The following is a 20,715-nucleotide window of genomic DNA, read 5'->3' on the forward strand; positions in this document are numbered from 1 at the left end:
TTTCTTTTCAATATTTTAGGGCGCAACAGGAGCTCAAGGCAATCCTGGGCCACCGGTAAGTCATTTGATTTGGTTACTCAAATTTTATACTATCTCAGTGAAAGCTGCCTTCATTTTCAGCCATATGACTACCTAAAAATTAATTGGATCAGTATGTGCCCTCACTGTACACTTTCCACCCTGATATTAGCATTCATCTTCTCCACACTGTTCTCTTTACTTTTCCTGTTGTAGTGACAGGGAGAATTTGTTTGAAAATCAGGAGTTTCTTAGATAGTGATCACTTCCTTTTTTTTCATGGCCTCAGTCTTTGATTCATTGATGATACTGTATTGAGAAATTAGAAACCAGACACTCTTAGAGGTTAAACGGTTAAAGTGAAAAAAGACTGTGTGGAAGAACGAAGTGTTTGTAAATAGTTGAAATTTGTGATAAAATGTACAAAGTTTTTACCATTTATCAGCCAAAACTCTAACTCATCTATTGGTGGTTTAAAGCGTGATTCCCCCTAGACCCTGACAAAAGAAAACTTGTATAATTCCCCAGTACACGGAAACTCATAAATAAAGAACGAAATTTAGCCCTTTACACCCTAACATTAGTTATCAGATTCTTCATGCTCATCTTCATACATTTCCTGATCTTATGATTCAAGGTTGATAGTGTGGGGCGAATTTAGAAGCAAGTCGCTTTTAGAGGTCAGCGGATTACTGATTCCTGGTTTCTTCTTGCATTTAGGGTGGGCGTGGACCAACAGGCGAAGATGGAATGGATGTAAGAACAAAACTAGAGACGCTGCACGCTCGTTATTTACTGCTAGGAGGGGTTGAGGGAGTTTGAGAGGGAGCCAATGGGGAATTAGTCGTCGCCAGCAAAGTTTAAAAGGGGACTTAAAAAGATTGACTCCGAGCCAACTTAGGCGTTAAATGTCGGCCTGTCCCAAATCCGAAGTTGACATCAGAGCTGAAGCTCCAAATTTGGAAGATGGAGAGGAAGACAAAAATGCGTTATATTTTGGGCCGGTAACACATTTTTGTGAGAAAATCGGATTTCCAATTTTGTTTGAGTATTAAATTCCATTACCGTAAATCTTGTTGACAAAATTTTCTCAGGCAAAAAAGGGATTGTATTAATGTGACGTACAGCCAAACTAGGGTTTTTTTCAAACTTCTTCAATTGTGCAAAACGGTAGCTTTTCTTACGGGCGCTCTCAGAGGTCGATTGGTTTATTTGGGAGGAAGTACCGTATCTAAACACGGTTGTGGTGTTACGCTTTTTTGGGTTTCACAGCACACTCTGAAAACATTGCAAAGCTTTCGCAACACTCGGAAATTAAAAAAAAAAAATGAAGTATAAATAGTAAGGCAATGGGAAAAAAGTTGCCATAATTTAATTCGAGGTTTGGCTACAAAGCAGTAATACACTAGAGAACGAGGTGCGTCCGCGTCTCGGCTTTGCATAACTTCTTTTCAATTCTCTCAACCTTTCTCGTGATTTGTTGAGACTATGTAAACACAGCAATAGTCCTGCGTTGCTTAAGTAGAATTCATATCTGTGCGTTTGATGAAAGTATCTTTCCTAAGTGGCGCTCTCCGACAAGCAGACGTATTCAGTGATATTCGCACTTTAACGTAATCAACAAACAAACGTTGGAAACTATCCCTAGCTTCGTTCTTTTGTTCTTTCCTTCTTTTTTAGGGAAACCCAGGCCCTCCCGGTCCGCGAGGACCTATGGTAAGACCATCATCATTACTCACCATAGCAGACAGCTCTACTTTACCGATATCCTCTAAGATTACTCTTGGGATGGGTAATCCCTGTTCAGATCTGTTTAAATCTTCTATTCCGGGTTTTAGTTAAGGTTTTTTCGGGGACTTGAAAGTAAACTGGAGAGAGGAAGTGGACGATGATGAACTAGTTCCATCGAGTTTAGGATATGGGAGGGGAGGGGGGGGGGGGGCAGTGATCGACTTCTCATCATTAGTGGTCGTGTTTCTGTTCTTGTTCCACTGATGTTTTCGCCGCTTTATTTTTTGTCGTTTGTTCGTTTTCTTGTCTGTCGTTTTTTCATTTTTTTCCCTTCCTGCCTCCATTCTATAGGGCCCTCCTGGAATTAACCTCATCGGTCAAATTGTAAGTGGTTTTCTTTTTCTGTTATTCTTACAATTAGTGTCATGAGATTGTTTTCCCTTTAAAAGCTGCTTTAATTTTTAAGTAAACCTTTACAAGGTTTATCTATGTTATCCTCTACGAGGGCTACAGAAAACAACGAAAATGCGCTAGCTTTATTTAACCACAATTTTTATAGTCTTTCAATTATTTAATGTGCATATGTATTTGTATTACAGGTATCTGCTTACCATATAAGTAAACAGCCTTACTCACTAACCGCCTGGCTTTCGCTATTTTGCTATCTCAATAAAATCTTTCATCTGTAATCCGATCTTGATGCCATGAAATGAGATCACGACTACATTGAGTTTAGGAGATGAAACACTTTTTGCAACGTCATTCACAAGGATTAGATGTCCCAGTTACTGAATTTTTCACGAATTGGTTTTCCAACCATGGTATCTGGGTTCACTCGAAGAATACGCGCGGCCATGTTGCATCCTCTGTAATTATTGTATGTGAGGCAGAAAGCAAACTTTTCTCGCTTTGTTTACAGTTTACTGGAGCCGACAACAAGGGACCACCACCAAACTTTCGACTGTACTCGAGCTCAGAGGTAAAACTGTCTTTACACGAAGCACAGTATTGTATTGTTAACATCAGTGGGAACATATTGAGTGCCATCTTATGATTTACGAGTGCGCACAGAAAACACATTATTTCTGGCCCCTAGGGTAATGATAAACCTCCTTGAGAACGGGTACCCCTCGGAAATTTTGATTGGGGTGTGCCACCTATTTCTTTAATTTTGGCCCTATGTTCATAATGTCTGGGTCCGAAGGGAAAGGAGAGATCTCCATGGGTACAGGGTAACCCCGGAAATCTTTATAAGGGTGTGCCGGCTGTTTCATCAATGTTTTACGATACAGGGGTTCATGATGTGTGAAGGTTTTTTTTTTTAATTCAAGATGTTATAGCTATCTTCTTTTCGGGTCAGCCACTCCTTTCACGCAATTCCTAACAACGTCATGTCACCGACTTTAGTCGCACTCTAATCATATACATCAGCCGATGTATTACGTGCACGAAGCTCTTGTCAAAAGTATACCGGGCAGGTCACATGATCTCTAATCAACCAATGGTAATCGAATTAAGAGAATAAAAGAAAGGAGAAAAGTGTTGTTTCTTATTGATTCATTTCCCAGGGGTACTGAGACTGAAGAACTACGAACAACTTTCATATAATCGCAATAAGAATTTACTTATGATTTATTTCTGCTGTTTTTAATCTTTGTCTAGTTTTTCTTGGGTTTGCTTCATATTTTGTTGGCCTGACTTTTTTCTTATTTGTTGTCTTTTGTACAGAGTACTTCATCTCGAGAAGAAAATCGTATGCTTGAGGTAAGCATACATTTGATCAACTACAATTACAATTTTATTGTTGTTCGACCGTTGTTACAAATTGCGAGATATACAAGTGGTGAGCGTGATGAGGGTCTTCAGCTTGAATAAAGAGTTTATTTTAGCATCACAAAATCATACCCAAAGAACGTTCCTGGGGGATTTTATCAAAAGCAGTTATTATTTTCGTCCTCGTTGTCGTCTTTATTATTTGCATCATTGCTATCGTCATCATCATCATTATCAGCTTCATCGTCATCATCATCATTGTTCTAATTGTTATTATTAATATTATATTTTGTACTATTATTATCACTATTATTGATTTCGGTGGCTGATGGCTGATTAACTCCCTTTTCTTCAGCACCCTGAAATGAAAAAGGTCTTGGATGGTCTCTCCCAACACACTGATCTGTTTAGACGACAAAAAGGCAGCAGATATCACCCAGCCCGCTCCTGTCGAGATTTGCAGCTTGATCTTGACAGTGACGATACTGTGCACAGCGGTAGGTATCGTGAGATCCAGTTAGAACAGTTTTCAATCGTGTGTGAAAAGCAATGCTGGATTGTACTGGTTTTGCCCACTTTGCTTTGTGGTCGGTACCGATATAGTGCGCAACTTTTTAGACCAATAAGATGAGTGTAAAACCAAAACCAATTACGACGAAGTCAACGACGTTTTCCCGCGCTGTCATAAAGTTTCATTCAGTTCCTATTGGCTCCCTGTGATCTCTCCTTCATCGTCATTGGTAGTTGAGAATTGGTTTTGATTTTGCATATTATGTCTGTCAATGGAAACAAACCCTCGTACAAAGCCATGTGAAAGTGAAGGGAGAAAAACAGAAAGTTATTTTTACCTATTCGTGTCTGAGAACTGGGGCCAGAATAATGGGAACTTAGGTCGTAGAATTCATGGCGCGGAAATCAAGGCTTGCTAAAAAGTTTTGCTTACGCGGTTTTCCAAATTTGTGTAACTCCAATGAGCGTTTGTTTCGTGTGTTAAGGTACTTCGTAGGTGTTAGTTCTCATTCAGCGCTTGTTCGCAATTTGAAAAATTGCAGTATACGAAGCGAATTGTCTCAAGATGAATGACTATAGATATGTGAAAATCATACATGTGAACTGCGGATTATGACAGACACAACAGAGTTCTAGGAAACACAGCCAAGCTTAGAAATGATAGGGACTGTACAAAAAATGAAATTTCTCATACCTTTTCGCCCCTTACCTTCTTAATACTGATCTTATTTCATCATGGTTTTATTCTCGCCTCCAGGCTTCTACTGGATCGATCCTAATGAAGGTTGCATCAGTGATGCTGAATACGTTTATTGCGACTTTGAAAACAACAGAGCTTGCGTACATCCGAAAAAAGAAAATGTGAGTTTACTTTGTACTCCCTTGCATCTCCAACTACCACAAATGCTCCTTTTACTCTGTTGTTTTACGTCTACTCTGTTTATGTTTTCAACAAAGAACTTTACTCTGACAAGTGGATTTGCCGAGGAAGACGTGCCACTGTGAATAAATTTTGCCTCTTGTTTTCCAGATTACCATAGATGATCCGAAGGCCAAGCAATGGATCAGCGAGGTTCACCCGGATGTAGAGCTTGTGAGAAGTATTTTAAGCTGGCCTTAGATTAAACAAGTCTTTTACCATGCGCATTTTTATGATCGTGACGTCACCATTCAGATACGTTATCATGTTTACATCCGACTCGTCTCAATTTTCAATCTACAGAGGCCGTGGAAAGAAGCAAAACTATTTCCAGGGGAGATTGGGTCGGGGAATTGATGGGAACCTCCAGAATAAAGAACCTGGAAAGCATGGACGATTAATCCCCAAGAATTTTTTAAAACTCTCATGTGACTCTTATAGTCACGAAAAAAAACTCTTCTTTTTTTCTTACAAAGCCACGGAATATAGTGGAATTTTCAAAGTCGAAAGAATTGTCAAGTAATTGTTAAAAGGCTACAATTTCTCGACTGAACCCTTTACTTTCATTTCAGATTTCATACAACATGGAACCTGCACAGATGAAGTTCTTGCGTCTTTTGAGCATGCGCATCACCCAGAATGTAACCTATCACTGCTACAACTCACGCGCATGGGAAGATGATAATGACCGCACCATTAAACTCCAAGGAGAAAACGAAATGGAACTAACATCATCTGATAAAACAAAGCCCAAAGTCGTCACCAACAGCTGTGATGTGAGTATTTACTTCATTGCTCATATTTCTTTCGAAAGAGCCACAAAACAAGTAGGTTTATTTTTCCTCTTTTCTGTTCGGTTGAAAATAACAAAACTTGGTCAGAAATCAAGTGCGTGATTTTAAAATCGACCGAGGGGTAGTGCCTGTGCACACAAGGTCGAATGGAAATCACAAGTATGAATTTGCTCGACACGATGTTCAACGGCCACTTATCTTATATTCGTTTTGAAATCGCACAATTCAATTGCCTAAATTTAGCGTTATGGCCAACAACAATATTAACTTGATCTAGATGACGTTTGGCGTTCATCTTTCATAGAAATCTTAATAATTTTTGTTCGTCTTGTTATTGTCAGGATTTGTGAAATTGATACATTTGAATTCGCATAAACGAATTGATTCCAGATTTAATCCAATGAGAAACTTCCGATTTTGGTTGGTCAATTTGATAAAGTCGTAAACCCGGCTCATATGGTTGGCTTCCGGGGTTTCTCCTCTTCCCACCATTTCCTAGAGTCCCTTTCCTCCTCCTCCTTCGCACACGCATGCGCGTCACCGCATTTAACTTTCATTCGTCTTCTTTTGTAGAATAAAGACAGTTCTTGGCATCAAACTGTTCTCGAGATCGACACGACGCAAAAGAACGCTTTGCCTGTTGTGGACGTAGCAGCTTACGATGTGGGAGACATGCTTGTTGAGCAGAAATTCACTATTCAACTTGGACCTGTGTGTTTTGTGTATTAGCTGGAAGTTAACGTGTCAAGCAAACAAATTTAGTGTAAATTTCATCCGTGGAAAAGATTTTAGGATGGGTTTGAAGTTTGCTTAGTTATTTAGGTCAATCTATACGACTCTGAAGTTCCCTGTTATAGTCTTACTTCGCAAAAAAGATGTGGTTCTCGAGTATAGTTCTTGGGAAATAAACTAGAAACAATTTCCTTGTCAGTGAAACTGGCTTATCCGGCGATTCTTCTTCTTTTTCTTCATAGCTGTTGATGGAAATTCTTATCCTTTATAGAAGATTTCCGTAAACTGCAGAACGTTTCCGAAGTAGGACAATAAAGAGATCTAGCCAATTAGGTCACTCGAGTACCAGAATGAAAAAGTTGTTATTTAAATGTAATTTTTGATATAAATCATTTTAGTGGCAAGGCGTAATCCTGATATTGATATCTTTTGCGTTTCTGAAAAGATATTTGAAATACACTGTTCCTAACTCATATTCACCCCAAACCAATGCATAACGCTTGTTGAGGAGGTATCAAAATGGTAATTTTGAATAGCTGAACAGTGAAGAAATTACCATCGAAAATCGTTGGATGTTCCCTGTGGAGTGGCAGCTTGTGTGATAGATGCAAAAATAAAAACGATCCTTGATAAATCATTGCTTTATTAGGAGAAAGTAGCGGTGAACAACGCCACCCGCATCCCGCCAACCACACCTTATTGCACCCCCGTTTCAGTGCTGAGAGAAAACGGAACACTTGCTCGCATGCCCAAAGAACGATTGCTTTCATGACAAGCGTGGGTAAGGCACGTGCGCATGTAATTTCAGGAAGCATGTGATACTTATGAGCCGCACCAGGAATTAAAGCTCCTCACTCGCTCTCGCGCACAGGCAAGCTTCTCGTGCCAGGTTAGCATGGAGACTTTACTGTATGCTATACGGGGAAGATGTAAATAAGTACATGCGCCACGCGCTTGGCTCTTTGGCAAAGACAAAAGACGGGGTCGGTTGCGACTGTATGGCTTAAGTAATGAGGTGCTTCCCTTGGCGTGGGGGAAAATATGTAGTATGAAGCGAGTATCGGAATTACCAGACTTCGAAGAAAATTCTAAGAAGGAAAATAAAAAAAAAGGGATGGAGACGATTTGACAAGGATGTAAATTCCTAACTGAGAAATAATTTACGATATTTTCGGAATTGCGCAAACCGATAGGCGAGCAGTATTCTGTTGGCTGAAAACTTAGGAAAACGCTTTGGCGTGCAGCATAACTTTCTTCACATACGGCCTCTTCCTATGTTTGTGCACGGAAGAAAGTCATGCTTCGTCTTATGTTACTCGCCGCAGTTTGCGATTGTGTGTTGATAGCTTTAGAAACTTTATAGTGGATAGTCGAACCTAGATTGAGCGGCATCGTCTTGAGGTCACCCTGTAATTAATAAGTGGTCAGTCGTCAAAGTTGTCTCGTCTTTTACTTTAATTTTCACCTTTATAAAGCGGTCTTCACCAATCCATCACCCTTCACCAATCCTCAACAGCCTTTTTTTTGCTTTTTTCTTTGTTTTCCTCCATAATCTTTCAATTTTTAATCCTTGTTTATCTCCTAAAATCAAAGTAAGTGGGTTTCTTTTTTAGTGAGATTCTGTGGTCAATGAAGGCATAAAGTAACGTTGTGTATCTTTTTTCATATTATCCCTAATCCGTGAAACCTAAATTAAGCTCACAACTTGTATTAAGCGGTCACTCCGGCCTTCCCTGCCCCGCTTAAGACAGGTTCGACTGAACCGGAGTTGCATGATTAGCCTCGAATTGATGTGCTCGACCAAATTTATCAAACGCGGGCTGTTTACTGTCGAAAGTATCTCAGAGCTGCAATGTTTCATTTTTTTGCTCTGTAATTGGTCTAAAAACTCGCACGCACATCCCTCTCATGCAACCAATCAGATGTAGAACTAAAGTCGACGGCGTGTTGCCATCTTCGTTTCCACGAAGTATGATTGTTTTGACTCTGAGTTTCCATAGGCTCCGTGTGATACATTCGTTTATTGTGATTGGTTTTGGTTATTGCATTGGTATTGGAATGGATAGCTGGTGGGGGTTTGTGCAAACAGGGAGAAGTAGCGTGGCTCTAAATTATACTCACAAGGAGGGTTCTCGTTTACAAAAGCGATGAAAGTGTGTACTGTCCCAAAGTGTTGGGGTGGGTGTAATTTAGGCATAGCTTAGCTGTAGTGTTGCATTATCACGCAACGATGCGCGAAAGGAAGAGAGATTTTGTCCAATAATGAATCTTCAGTGGATATGCAAATAGCATCTGCGTGGTTTACTGAACGAAACAGGGAGGCTATTTGGCCGTTTAGGCTGAAAGCGAGTACAGATTGAAACCTTTCAAAAAGTTTTGAATCGGGTATTGTTTTTCAAGGAACCTTTGGAGGGCTTCCACGTCTTTGTCTTTTCGTCTTTTTTACAAATAATTAGTAGCAAAGAAAGAGAAATGAAAAAATGCGGCATTTGAGCTGATTCTGCTGGGAAGAATTTTACCTTTTAACTACTTTCGAACTTGTGCGAATGTCAGTTGCGCGTCACACCAAGCCAGTGGGAAAATCTGCGACTATTAAGTTTATTTTCGGCTTTCAGGTTAGAAACTGGTTTGGATTTTAGAGGCCTGTTCTGTAATGCAAAAACCCCAAAACTGTACCCTGTATGCCGTCACATATCGTACCTGTACAAGTAGGGTTTTTCTTTACACCAAAAGTGAATCCCTTTCGTCAGACACCACTGTGGGATTCATGCCACTTGGGGAGGAGGGGAGAGGCTCTTCTCTAAACAATCCCTGACAGTTTTTTCATCCTGAATAGAGTGGCGAAATGAAAATATTTTGTCAAGAGTGCCCCCCTCTGGTCATACAAGTGTCTATATGACGAAGGTTTTATTCCTCGTTAGATACCTACCAGGTTGGCTTTTTAATTGAAAGGTCCAAATCTTATACGGTTCAATCGAAAGAAAGCGTGACGTTGCTTACGTTATAGTCTAGACATTTCCTGCAAGATTGCATGGCTAACCCTGAAAGCCCTGTTGTTATCAAATATCGTCTTTATTCATTGGTCGGTCAAACGACATTTGATACAACTCCACAACAGAGCAATCTTTGCACGATCTTAATTTTCCAGTCGCGCGGGGTTGTGTAGAATTCAGGTCTTGTGCCCGGTGTGTAGTGCTATTAGCATTTTGCACTGAAAAGGACCTTTGAAGGTGGCCTACAAGGATGGCCCGTTCCCGAGCGATTGTGCTATTTTCTTCCCTGCTTTTCTTGGTATTTCGCGTCCAAGCACAGCAATGTGAGTACCGCCTTTATTTCACGAATGGACAATAAGCGTTTCTTTGTGTTAGGCGTCGTCTATATCCCTCGCCTTCTCCGTTTCTCTTCTACTTTTCGCCCTTTTTTTCGAGGTTAGAAAACTCAAAGATATAAGCAGATCATTTTCAGAGATACATACTTGCCTGGCAGCGTGATTTTGAGATACATATTCTCTGTTTGGTGGGTTTGGTGGGAAATTCTTCAAAGAAATCCAAGACCGAAGCGTTTTTGTGAAGTCTACTGGTATTTCAGTTGGCGATCAGACTACTAATTCAGCTCCATGCATCACGCTTGACAAAAACGTTTGTAGCGCGTGTATCGTCTTAGGCGAAAAACAGGTATTTTCTTGAAGTACGTTTCTGTTCAAAGCGCCACACAGTTATCTTCTGGGTATTCGGATACTGTATAGTGAAGATAATCTTTTGTTGGCGATATCAGATAGAGGTCTGTACGGTTTTAGACTGGTTATATTTGGAAAGGAATACTTAACCACAGAAAGGCTCATCTTGGAAAGTAATTTTCATGTATTTGAATGATCTCCCGTCGAAAATGATACTTTATGTGGCAAGTCGTGACTTAGACAATAACTCTTTGTGACTTGTTAACTCTTGGCTCGTCACACTTTCAAGACGACAGATTTTGTATTTTATTCGAATGACCTTTCATTCGATTCAGTTTATTCTTTTAGAGTAAAGAAAACAACTCATGTAAAAGCCATGAATCTCCTCAAAATGAGTGGGTAAATTTGATTTTAAAGGATTCATGATGCATACCATAAATATCTCTGGATCTGGAACTATTGTTAAGCGGAGAAAGCGTGACATAACAAGAGCTTATTCATTTAGGATTTGATCGCAATGGAGACAAATTCCGCTCCGTAATTATTTTTGGAAAAAAAGCTGCTTCATCATTCAGTTTTATGAGTCGAACGGAAAATGTTTCTTTGTCAATTGTTAATTGTTAAGCTATGATAATGTAGTGATTCATTTTGAACTATGGAACCATGCGCATGCTTGTTTGCGCCTGTTGGAAACATATGACCTTCGGGTCAGCTGAGTTGTGTCAAAGAGTGTCTTGTGGCGAGAGGTAAAGAGTACTGCTGTGTTGTTTTTCGCGAGGCAGCTTACGCTCTTTTTTTTCATTTCCCTTCGTTAAAAAAATCGCCACACTCGTTAACGAAACTGTGTTCTTCAGACGCGCTTTATTGTGGGAATCGCTGTTCGAAATGCTCTTGTTAGGGTCGCCCCGTAACTTACTAAAAAGTCATTCATTTTTTTTATTAATCGTAACTGTCTGTAAGGATAATTTGAGCACTCAAAAAACGTTGTGAATTTTTCATTTTTCCGCCGATGTGCACGCGGTAATTAGATTTTTCTATAATTTTTTTAAAAAATGGATCATAATTGATTTAAGTGAAGAAAATTACAGTCCCATTTAGTAAGACTATTTTTACCCACGCGATCTCTCCGCAAAATATCGAGGTTAACGATGTGGATTCTATAACTGAACTGGGCTAGATTCAGTTTTGAACTGAGGAAAGTGGAGAATGTTTTTGTTTAGTCTGCCATCAGATATGGAGATGGCAGGGGTTTTCTGGAGAAATAATTAAAAATTTCTGAAAAAGTCCCACAGAGTACTGACAAAATGTCCTCTCACATGCTCTCTTATCTAGGTTTTGAGGAAATAAGATCATTTTCAAAGACTAAATTTTCTTAGTTTGGCTGTTCCTCATTGTTCCTAATTTCCTCCTCATTCGTAGTGAAAAATAGGCTGCTTTGAAAGACCTGGTGTGAGAATTGGGACACATTAACCTTTTAACTTCTAGAAGTGACTCACATGAAACTTCTCCCTAAAATATCCACACATATATCTAGCAAACAGGTAATGGGAACATTCAAACTTATCAGGTAAAGTTATTATCCTGATCTAACACCAATTTCTTATACCTGATTTGCAAGGACATGTGTAGCAGCTAGAGGGGAGAATTAACATTAACATTTTGATGGTTAAAGGGTTAAGGAATTGTGAGAATTTATTGGTATAATACATTCTATCATCCCTTACTAATGATCTACACCTCTTTGTACACAGTTACTTGTCCAGAATCTGAAGAACCTGCAGAATGTCCACCCGAGGAAGAAGAAGAGGACCCCCTCTGTCAAGGAGAAGGAGCTATGGGAAGTGACTCTGGATGCCCACCAAACATGATGTGTTGTAATGTTGGCTGTAATTTTTTGGATTGCGTGGGTAAGCGAAAAAAATTAACTGGAAAAGAATTTTTTTCATTTCAGGACCATTTTTCAAATGCAGAGGTTCTAATTAACCCTCCTTTTCTTAGGGAACATTTCTGCTTATTGTTCTCACCCCTTTCCAGATTCATGTTCCAGTTTACTACTTACAAACAAGGGCTGAGATCTCTTCCTACAGGGCTTTTCATGAACAGTATGAGTAAATGTGGCAATTCACAATGCAAATTTTGTGGCATTAGCATGGTCTTAGGAGTCTGGGGAGACCTGTATATGGTGAACTAATTGTTAAGTATGATGCATCAATTATAACAGCACAATTTTGTTTTTTTGGAATCATAGGGTCATTTCTTATACAGCCACAGTACATTCTTATAATATTCTGTACAGTGAATCCACAATTTGCACCATAGTGTCATTTTGAATTTAGTTTTAAATCTAACTGAGTGAGAGGGTGGTGTGAGTTTTCACGAGTCATAAAATAATTAAAAAACAATTTTGAACATGATTGTTTATCACGTACCTGATTTTAGCATGAAGAGGATAGTGTCCACGTCATTCAAATTGTAGTTGGATGGTGTGGTTGAACAGTATGTGTCGTGCATGCGCCGTTGTTGTGCATTTTACCAAGATGACTGTTGTTTACCTATAAAGAGGGAAAATAACCAATAGTCCAATAGTTTGTTTCTTAAATTTGTCTTAGTTTGGATTAATTGGCAATAACAGGACTTTGTATTGTCTAATTCTGTTTATGATCATACTCATAATTAGCAAATTGGACTCTTCCAATTTTGTTGATCACTCAAATGTTTACAAACTGTAATAGACTATAATAGGACTCTGTTCAATCCTATTACCCACACTAACACTAAGAGGTAACACAAACAAAACAATCCTGGATAACTTTCAACACTTAATGTTAGGAGTACTCTGAATCATGCAATTCATGCTTTTGAAGTTGGTTCTAAGGAGTTGCAGAGGACTGGCCCTCTAGCTTCTGGTTTTCATTAATGCTAGGTAATAATTTTCAATTACTCTATAAACATGCACTGGATATGAGATGGTAAATAGCCAACAAGGCATGTAACTTTAACCAATTTTGAATCCAACCAGTACAATTGGATATTTAAAGCTTTTTTCAGCTCTGCAATAAATGCATTTCAAATTAAGGTGACTTGGAATATGAGCCTATACCTGAGTTGAGTGAACCAATAAGAACACCAGAAATGTATTATCTGGAGATAAGAATTTAATAAATAATATCTGATGTTATGAATTATTTTTTCCAATAGAACCTGAGAAACAACAAGTAGCATCACAGAAAGTAAGGCTTGAATTTTGAAGGAGAAGCTCATGGAATCATTTTAATTTTGTCACCATTAGTTAAAAAGTATAGATAAATCAAGGGAAATACCACACTTTCTATTGGTTTGATCATAGCAGCGTGGTTATCCATGTGGGAAGTTAGAAAAATATAGGAGAAGTTTGTGCATCATAAGGTTGAGGAAAGTAAAATACAAACTTCTCTTGTGTTCTCACAACATCTGAAGTGGGCCATTATGTCAAACTCAGTAATAGAAAGTGTGGTTTATTGCTTTGATTTAATAAACTGGAAATGCTAACACTTTTCTATGGGTCTACTGACGCAATGAAGGACAGGTTTTTGACTAGCCAGAGCACTTGCAGTTTGTCTGGTATTTTTAAATATTTTTGAAACTAGCACATTTAAGGAATGAAAGACCTCACCACAGGGTAAATTGATGAAATTTGTCTTTTAAAATGGCAAAAATTTGCCTTGGTTGCCACAATTTTGAATTTCTCATCTATGTTTTGTTTTAAAAATTCCAAGGAATGTGGCCAATTGGAAACCTGTTGGTGGCCTGTTGGTTATATGTTACCAACAGTAGCTGGTAGCTGATCTTCACACTTTATCAATGCTAAGCTTAAGAAATTAGTGTTGTTCATCAATTAAAATATTTTCACACCAGTTGTGATTTTTTTTTTATCAGATTGGACTACCAGGAGATCCTGGAGAGAAAGGAGACAGGGTAAGTTCACTTTTAACAGGAAAATGTTGAAATGATACTTGAAAAAATGGTTGGTAATTAACTAAAAGTTTCATTGCCAAGACAAGCCAAATGCTCACCTGGGTCGCATAGTAAATCATGCTGTTTTCTCAAAGTGTCCTGTCCCCTCTTTTTCCTGGTAACTAAAATTCTGTTTGAACTGGTGAACAGTTAATAATATTGGGGGTGCAAATTTGCAGGGTGCAAATTCAATTTCACTTTCAAAAGTGTCTGCATCTGCTTATGAGAGAGTGTCTACTTATGGGAATGTGTAAATACAGAGTTTGACAGAGTTTGGAGGTAAAAAGGGACTTAAAAAAGTGTCTGGAAGTAAAGCTGTCCATTAACAAGAGTAACTGTTAGCAAAGAGATGGCTGTAGTAAAGAATTTTGAGAGTGTATGTGCTGTTGTCAGTGACTGTTATTGACAAAATGTTTATCTTATTTCAAGGGTGATCAAGGAATTGCAGGACTTGCTGGACCTCGTGGAAACCGTGGAGAACCAGTAAGATGTTATCTTTAATAAAGTATGCCCCTGCCCATCAGAACATGGTGGCCTATAGCTTACAGTTTAAGTGTAAAAGCCTATGGTGGAGGAGGTCTGGGTTGGAGACCTGTATACATCTTGTTTTCTATTTTTGGGCAGGGTACTTTACCCTCACAAAGCCTCTCTTTCACCAAGGAGTATATAACTTTTACTAAGTGACTTTCAGGTCTGTACTGTAAGTTATGGACCAAGATTTCTTTTTGGTCAAATGTATGTGTAGTGACAGTCGAACATTGGAAACTTCATTTAAGTAACTTTACCGGTACTCGTAATTTACATTGTTAATGTTATTGTTAATCCGGGATACCGATACCTTTTAGTGCCCGTCAACACATATGTCAGCGGACTCGTTCTGTGAAGACGCCATTTTGTGAAGTATATGTAGCACGAGGTTTTTGTAGATTAAAGCCTTTAGAAACGAGGCCAAACGTTTGTTTAACTATCATAACAATTTAATCTACAAAAAAAAAAAAAACAAAACAAAACAAATGGATAAAGTCCTCAGGCCCGAGAGATTCAGCGCCGATCCAAGCACGTCTGGAGCCTCAAAATCGTGGATTCACTGGCGTCGAACCTTCGAAAATTTCCTCGCCATATTGACGGAAGAAGGCCTCGATAAATTTGGAGTCCTGACAAATTTTATTTCGCCTGCGGTATTCGAATATGTAGAAGAATGTGCCGACTAAGAATCTGCAATCGAAACTCTTCAAAATATTTTCGTGAAGCCGACGAACGAAATCCACGCCAGACACGTGCTCGCTACCAGACGACAACAGGTTGGTGAAACTCTAGACGAATATCTTCAAGCGCTCAAAACTCTCGCCAAAGACTGCAACTTTCAATCTGTCACCGCTGCCAAATATTGTGAGGAATATATACGGGATGCTTTCATTACTGGGCTACATTCTAACCAAATACGCCAAAGGCTACTAGAAAACAAAACTCTAGATCTGAAAACGATGTTTGACCAGGCCAGGGCGCTCGACTCTGCCATGCGCAGTTCAGAGAGTTACTCTGTCCCTCAACCTGTCAGCGTTGCAGCCTCAGCACAAGAAATGACCGCTCAGAATCCAATCCAAGTCGACTCTGCTCAGTCAGACTCCACACTCGCTGCAATTGATTCAAAGTGCTTCTTCTGTGGAAATCCTAAACACCCTCGTTCCAAGTGTCCAGCCAGAGATGCAATTTGCAATAAATGTCAAAAGAGGGGACATTTTGCGAAAGTCTGCCGAAGCAAGGCCTCTAAACCCAGCGAAGTTTCAGCTGCTCTCTGGCCACCTACTCTTGCCACCGTAGGAATTCCCCAATCTCTTAAAGGATCAACTGCTACTGTTGTTGTCAACAAGGTCTGGAGTGTAGAAGCACTCTTTGACAGCGGAAACAGTGAAAGCTACATACATCCAAGCCTCGTTGAAGTAGCTGCTATCTCTGTTAACCCTTCGGTCAGCCAGGTCTCCATGGCAACATCTTTGTTAAGTACAAAGACCGAGGGCTCTTGCTCTGTTACTATTAACTACCAAGGTCAAACTTATAAAGACTTTCGCCTGTTGGTTATGCCAGGGCTTTGCTCTGATCTGATTTTAGGACTCGATTTTCAGTCTCAACATGATAGTGTCACATTCAAGTATGGCGGAACAAAACCGCCGCTGTCGGTATGCAGTCTCACTACTCTGAACATAGAGCCGCCATCACCATTTTCAAACCTCACTGCCGACTGCCATCCTATTGCTACAAAGTCCAGGCGCTACAGCAAAGAAGACCTAAACTTCATTGGCAATGAAGTAGAACGGTTGCTCAAGGAAGGCATTATTGAGCCAAGCCGGTCCCCTTGGCGGGCACAAGTAGTTGTCACAAAGGATGAGAATCACAAGAAACGCCTAGCTATTGATTATTCCCAGACAATCAATAGATTCACCCAACTAGATGCTTTCCCGCTGCCGAGGATCAGTGATACGATCAACGAAATAGCTCAGTACAAAGTGTTCAGTACCCTTGACCTCCAGAGTGCGTATCATCAAATACCTTTAAGAGAAGATGACAAGCCTTACACTGCGTTTGAAGCTAAAGGTGGGCTTTATCAGTTTACCAGGCTTCCTTTCGGTGTAACCAACGGTGTAGCCTGCTTCCAAAGAGAAATGATGAGATTTGTTGAAGATAACCACTTGAAAGCTGTGTTTCCATACATCGACAACATAACTGTATGTGGAAAGGATCAAGCTGACCATGATGCTAACCTCATATTATTCCAGGAGGCTTCTCAAAAGGCGAATCTTAAATTCAACGACAGCAAAAGCGTCTTCTCTGCTCAACGACTGCCATTACTGGGATATGTCATTGAAAATGGTTCTATTAGTCCAGACCCCGAAAGATTAAGGCCTCTACTGGAGCTCCCACTGCCGCAAAGCTCAAAGGCTCTTAATAGATGTCTGGGACTTTTCTCTTACTATTCTCAATGGGTTCCTTGTTTCGCCGACAGAATTAAACCCATAACCAGCTGTAGATCATTTCCTTTATCTTCTGAAGCACAGAAAGCATTTGAAGACTTAAAGAGTATCATTGCCAAAGCTGCTGTCTCTGCCATAGACGAAAGTATTCCATTTGAGGTGGAGACAGACGCCTCAGATGTAGCGCTAGCCGCTACCCTAAATCAGAAGGGCAGACCTGTAGCCTTTTTCTCCCACACCCTTCAAGGTAGTGAACTAAACACTCTGCTGTAGAAAAGGAGGCTCAAGCAATAGTTGAGTCGGTCAGGCACTGGAGACATTTTCTCACCGGGTCCCATTTCACCCTAAAAACGGACCAAAAGTCAGTTTCCTACATGTTCAACCAGCGTCATCAAGGAAAGATTAAGAATGACAAGATAATGCGCTGGAGGATTGAACTGAGTTGCTATAGCTTTGACATAGAGTATCGACCAGGCAGGGATAATGTAGCACCGGATACCTTCTCACGAGCCACGTGTGCTTCTAGCGTCAGTGATGCTCTCTACAAGCTCCATGATTCGCTCTGTCACCCTGGGATTACCCGATTATGGCATTTTATTCGAGTCAAGAACTTGCCTTATTCTCTAGAAGATGTTAGGAGGACTGTGAACTCCTTTCCAATCTGTTGTGAATGTAAACCGGTATTCCACCGCCCGGACCCAGTTCAACTTATAAATGCTACCCAACCCTTTGAACGAATCAACATTGACTTTAAAGGGCCACTTCCTTCCAACGACAAGAACAAATACTTCCTGAATGTTGTTGATGAGTTTTCACGGTTCCCGTTCGTTTTCCCTTGCCCTGATGTGTCTACTCCGACCGTTATAAAGTGTCTCACCACATTGTTTTCTCTATTTGGTATGCCTGCCTACGTACATTCTGACAGAGGGGCTTCGTTTATGAGTCAAGAGTTACGGGAATTCCTCTCTAGCAAAGGTGTATCTACAAGTCGTACAACCAGTTATAACCCCACATGTAATGGTCAAGTTGAGAGGTACAATGGCACTGTATGGAAGGCGATTACAACGTCTCTTAAGTCAAAGAAGCTTCAGGCAGAACAGTGGCAATTGGTCCTGCCAGATGTGTTGCACTCGATCCGTTCTCTTCTGTGCACCGCAACGAATGAGACTCCGCATGAACGTTTCCTGAACTTTTCACGCCGTTCATCCACAGGTAGTTCGATCCCCTCTTGGCTGGCTGAACCTGGCCCTGTTTATGTAAAGCGTCATGTACGACACAGTAAGTTTGATCCTCTGGTTGAAAAAGCTGTTGTTCTCCAGACCAATACTCACTACGCTCACGTTCGTTATCCTAATGGCAGAGAAACAACAGTTTCAACCAAGAATCTTGCTCCTTGTGGTCAAGTGGAACTTCTAGAACCACCCTCTTCAATCCAGCTCCCAGTCGTTAAACCCAATATTTCTAGTGAGTTTTCTCCCGTCAACGATCATCATGTTGATAAGACGCAAGAACCAACTAAAGAACCAGAACCCACAGAATTGAGGAGATCACAGCGAGAGCGCCGCCCTGTAGATAGGCTCAATTTATAGGAAGGGGTGAATGTAGTGACAGTCGAACATTGGAAACTTCATTTAAGTAACTTTACCGGTACTCGTAATTTACATTGTTAATGTTATTGTTAATCCGGGATACCGATACCTTTTAGTGCCCGTCAACACATATGTCAGCGGACTCGTTCTGTGAAGACGCCATTTTGTGAAGTATATGTAGCACGAGGTTTTTGTAGATTAAAGCCTTTAGAAACGAGGCCAAACGTTTGTTTAACTATCATAACAGTATGGCCCATTTTTGTGTGAAGAGGATTAAGGCCATAAATCTGAGTGAGAAAAAAAAAACAGTCCTGTAATGTATATTGCTTTTGAACTAAGAGAGAAATCTGATATATAGCTAGGGGTACATATAGGTAAGGAGGGTGATACCTTATCATTTAGTGCAGATTAGCAATATTCCTAATTCCTTCAAGTTGTTTTATTAAGGTAAAACCTAACTTAACACCAAATCCCCTTTATTAAAGAGAGAAGATCTAGATTTTAGTTTTATCAAGCATATAGCAAACGCACTGGCAAATTTCAACATGGTTACTCAAACCATACAATTTATTTTGATGGTTTCTGAAACATGATCAACTTAAATTACACTATGGCCAACTACTGACAACAATACTTATGGTCACAAAGCAATCCATCAAATGGCAAAGACAATGCAAAATGTACCTGATGGTTTGGATAGAAGGAGTACATGAGATGCAGCAAAGAAACGATCATAGCACGACAAACTGCATAACATTACCATCTTTTTCGCGCAAAAATTTCAATATTTGTATAGGGATGTGAGGGGACTGAAGCCTAATTTGCAGATAAATTGCTGACCCTTAAATTTGTTGTAACACAGCAATTAGACCTAGCAAACTGTATGGAAGAATTGCTCTCTATGCAGGAGACTAATGGAGAACTGGTGAGAGTTGACATGTGATGTGTGTTTCAGTGTTATATTGTTGTTCTTCTGTAGGGTGCGCCAGGTGCTGATGGACCAAAAGGAGAACCTGGTGTGACTGGACCACGTGGGCCGCCAGGTCCTCCTGGGCCTATAGTTGATGTTTCTCCTACGGGAGGTCCTGGACCAGATGCAGGTCCTATTGGACATGTGAGAAAAATCCTTTAAATGATGATGTTGCATGTTGTCACCTTTCTGCTTGTAAATGTATTGATTCTGTAAGGAGGAGTTTATTCTTGTTTAATCCTGGGAGTGAAATGGTTATTTTGTTACCAGCTTTATTCTTCTTGTTAGTGAATATGAATAATTTGTTCTACCAGGTCATCCTGTCTAGTGATTCAAAGGGCCCTGGAGCTACTAGGATCCAGGAAATCAGAGGAGACAAGGGTGCCCGCGTAAGTTATTCAATTTTTTTTTTGATCAGTACATATAATTATCTTGTGAGATGAGGTGTTGGAAAGTAAAAAGAGAGGTTAACCCTTTACAACCTAACATCAGTTTGCATGTTGTCCACACTGTATTCCAAGGGTTAATTTACAAGGAGAATTTTAATGTGTTAGTTTGGGGGGATATTGGAAAAATTAGATATTAATCACCCTTAAGGGTCAAAGGTTTAGGATTGGAACAAGGCTTGACAACAGGGATTGTACCAGACACAGTTGTTTAGGGTGGAAAAGCCTGGATGCGGAGAGGAAGAGGTAGTATCCTTAACAAGGAGAGGAAGGGTGAACTTAAATACATGTATGTCAGTAGCAGTAATAGGACTGAGTGAAGCTCTAACTGTTTGGAATGATACCAGTCATAAACAACATCAGGCAAGTGCGAAGCAAGGGTCTGAGGTAGTAATCAATGGTATAATTGCAGATGGAATTGAGTGTGTCAAAGCTCTTTGAGGAGAGGTGCTGGTGGAGCACACCCCCTTCAAGATGACCTGCAGCTTTCTTATATAATTAAGATCATGCAGAAAATTTGTTTATATCATTGGTCAGTCATGGTGACCAATTCTGAGCACACCTTTGCAACATAGAAGTGACAAGGATGCATCCA

The 20,715-nt window shown here is 40.0% G+C and overlaps 2 protein-coding genes across 3 annotated transcripts in view; both read left to right on the plus strand.

The window, feature by feature from the left end:
* The window catches only part of LOC131799231 (collagen alpha-2(I) chain-like), a 46,214-nt gene extending 39,103 nt beyond the window's left edge, over window positions 1-7,111 (plus strand). For both annotated transcript variants that reach the window (XM_066173747.1, XM_066173748.1), the window contains 11 exons: window positions 20-55; window positions 739-774; window positions 1,699-1,734; window positions 2,101-2,133; window positions 2,669-2,728; window positions 3,478-3,513; window positions 3,878-4,019; window positions 4,790-4,893; window positions 5,063-5,125; window positions 5,524-5,727; window positions 6,319-7,111. In XM_066173747.1, coding sequence (XP_066029844.1) covers window positions 20-55; window positions 739-774; window positions 1,699-1,734; window positions 2,101-2,133; window positions 2,669-2,728; window positions 3,478-3,513; window positions 3,878-4,019; window positions 4,790-4,893; window positions 5,063-5,125; window positions 5,524-5,727; window positions 6,319-6,474 — 906 coding nt within the window. In that variant the 3' untranslated portion in view covers window positions 6,475-7,111. The remainder of the gene's footprint in view (window positions 1-19; window positions 56-738; window positions 775-1,698; window positions 1,735-2,100; window positions 2,134-2,668; window positions 2,729-3,477; window positions 3,514-3,877; window positions 4,020-4,789; window positions 4,894-5,062; window positions 5,126-5,523; window positions 5,728-6,318) is intronic.
* A 2,476-nt stretch (window positions 7,112-9,587) lies between these two features.
* The window catches only part of LOC131799117 (collagen alpha-2(I) chain-like), a 52,990-nt gene continuing 41,862 nt past the window's right edge, over window positions 9,588-20,715 (plus strand). Inside the window, exons 1-7 of the mRNA XM_059116786.2 lie at window positions 9,588-9,793; window positions 11,905-12,060; window positions 13,352-13,383; window positions 14,069-14,107; window positions 14,576-14,629; window positions 19,684-19,818; window positions 19,989-20,063. Coding sequence (XP_058972769.2) covers window positions 9,721-9,793; window positions 11,905-12,060; window positions 13,352-13,383; window positions 14,069-14,107; window positions 14,576-14,629; window positions 19,684-19,818; window positions 19,989-20,063 — 564 coding nt within the window. The 5' untranslated portion in view covers window positions 9,588-9,720. The remainder of the gene's footprint in view (window positions 9,794-11,904; window positions 12,061-13,351; window positions 13,384-14,068; window positions 14,108-14,575; window positions 14,630-19,683; window positions 19,819-19,988; window positions 20,064-20,715) is intronic.

Source organism: Pocillopora verrucosa, chromosome 10 (assembly GCF_036669915.1).
Source record: "Pocillopora verrucosa isolate sample1 chromosome 10, ASM3666991v2, whole genome shotgun sequence".
Classification (NCBI taxonomy): Eukaryota; Metazoa; Cnidaria; class Anthozoa; order Scleractinia; family Pocilloporidae; genus Pocillopora; species Pocillopora verrucosa.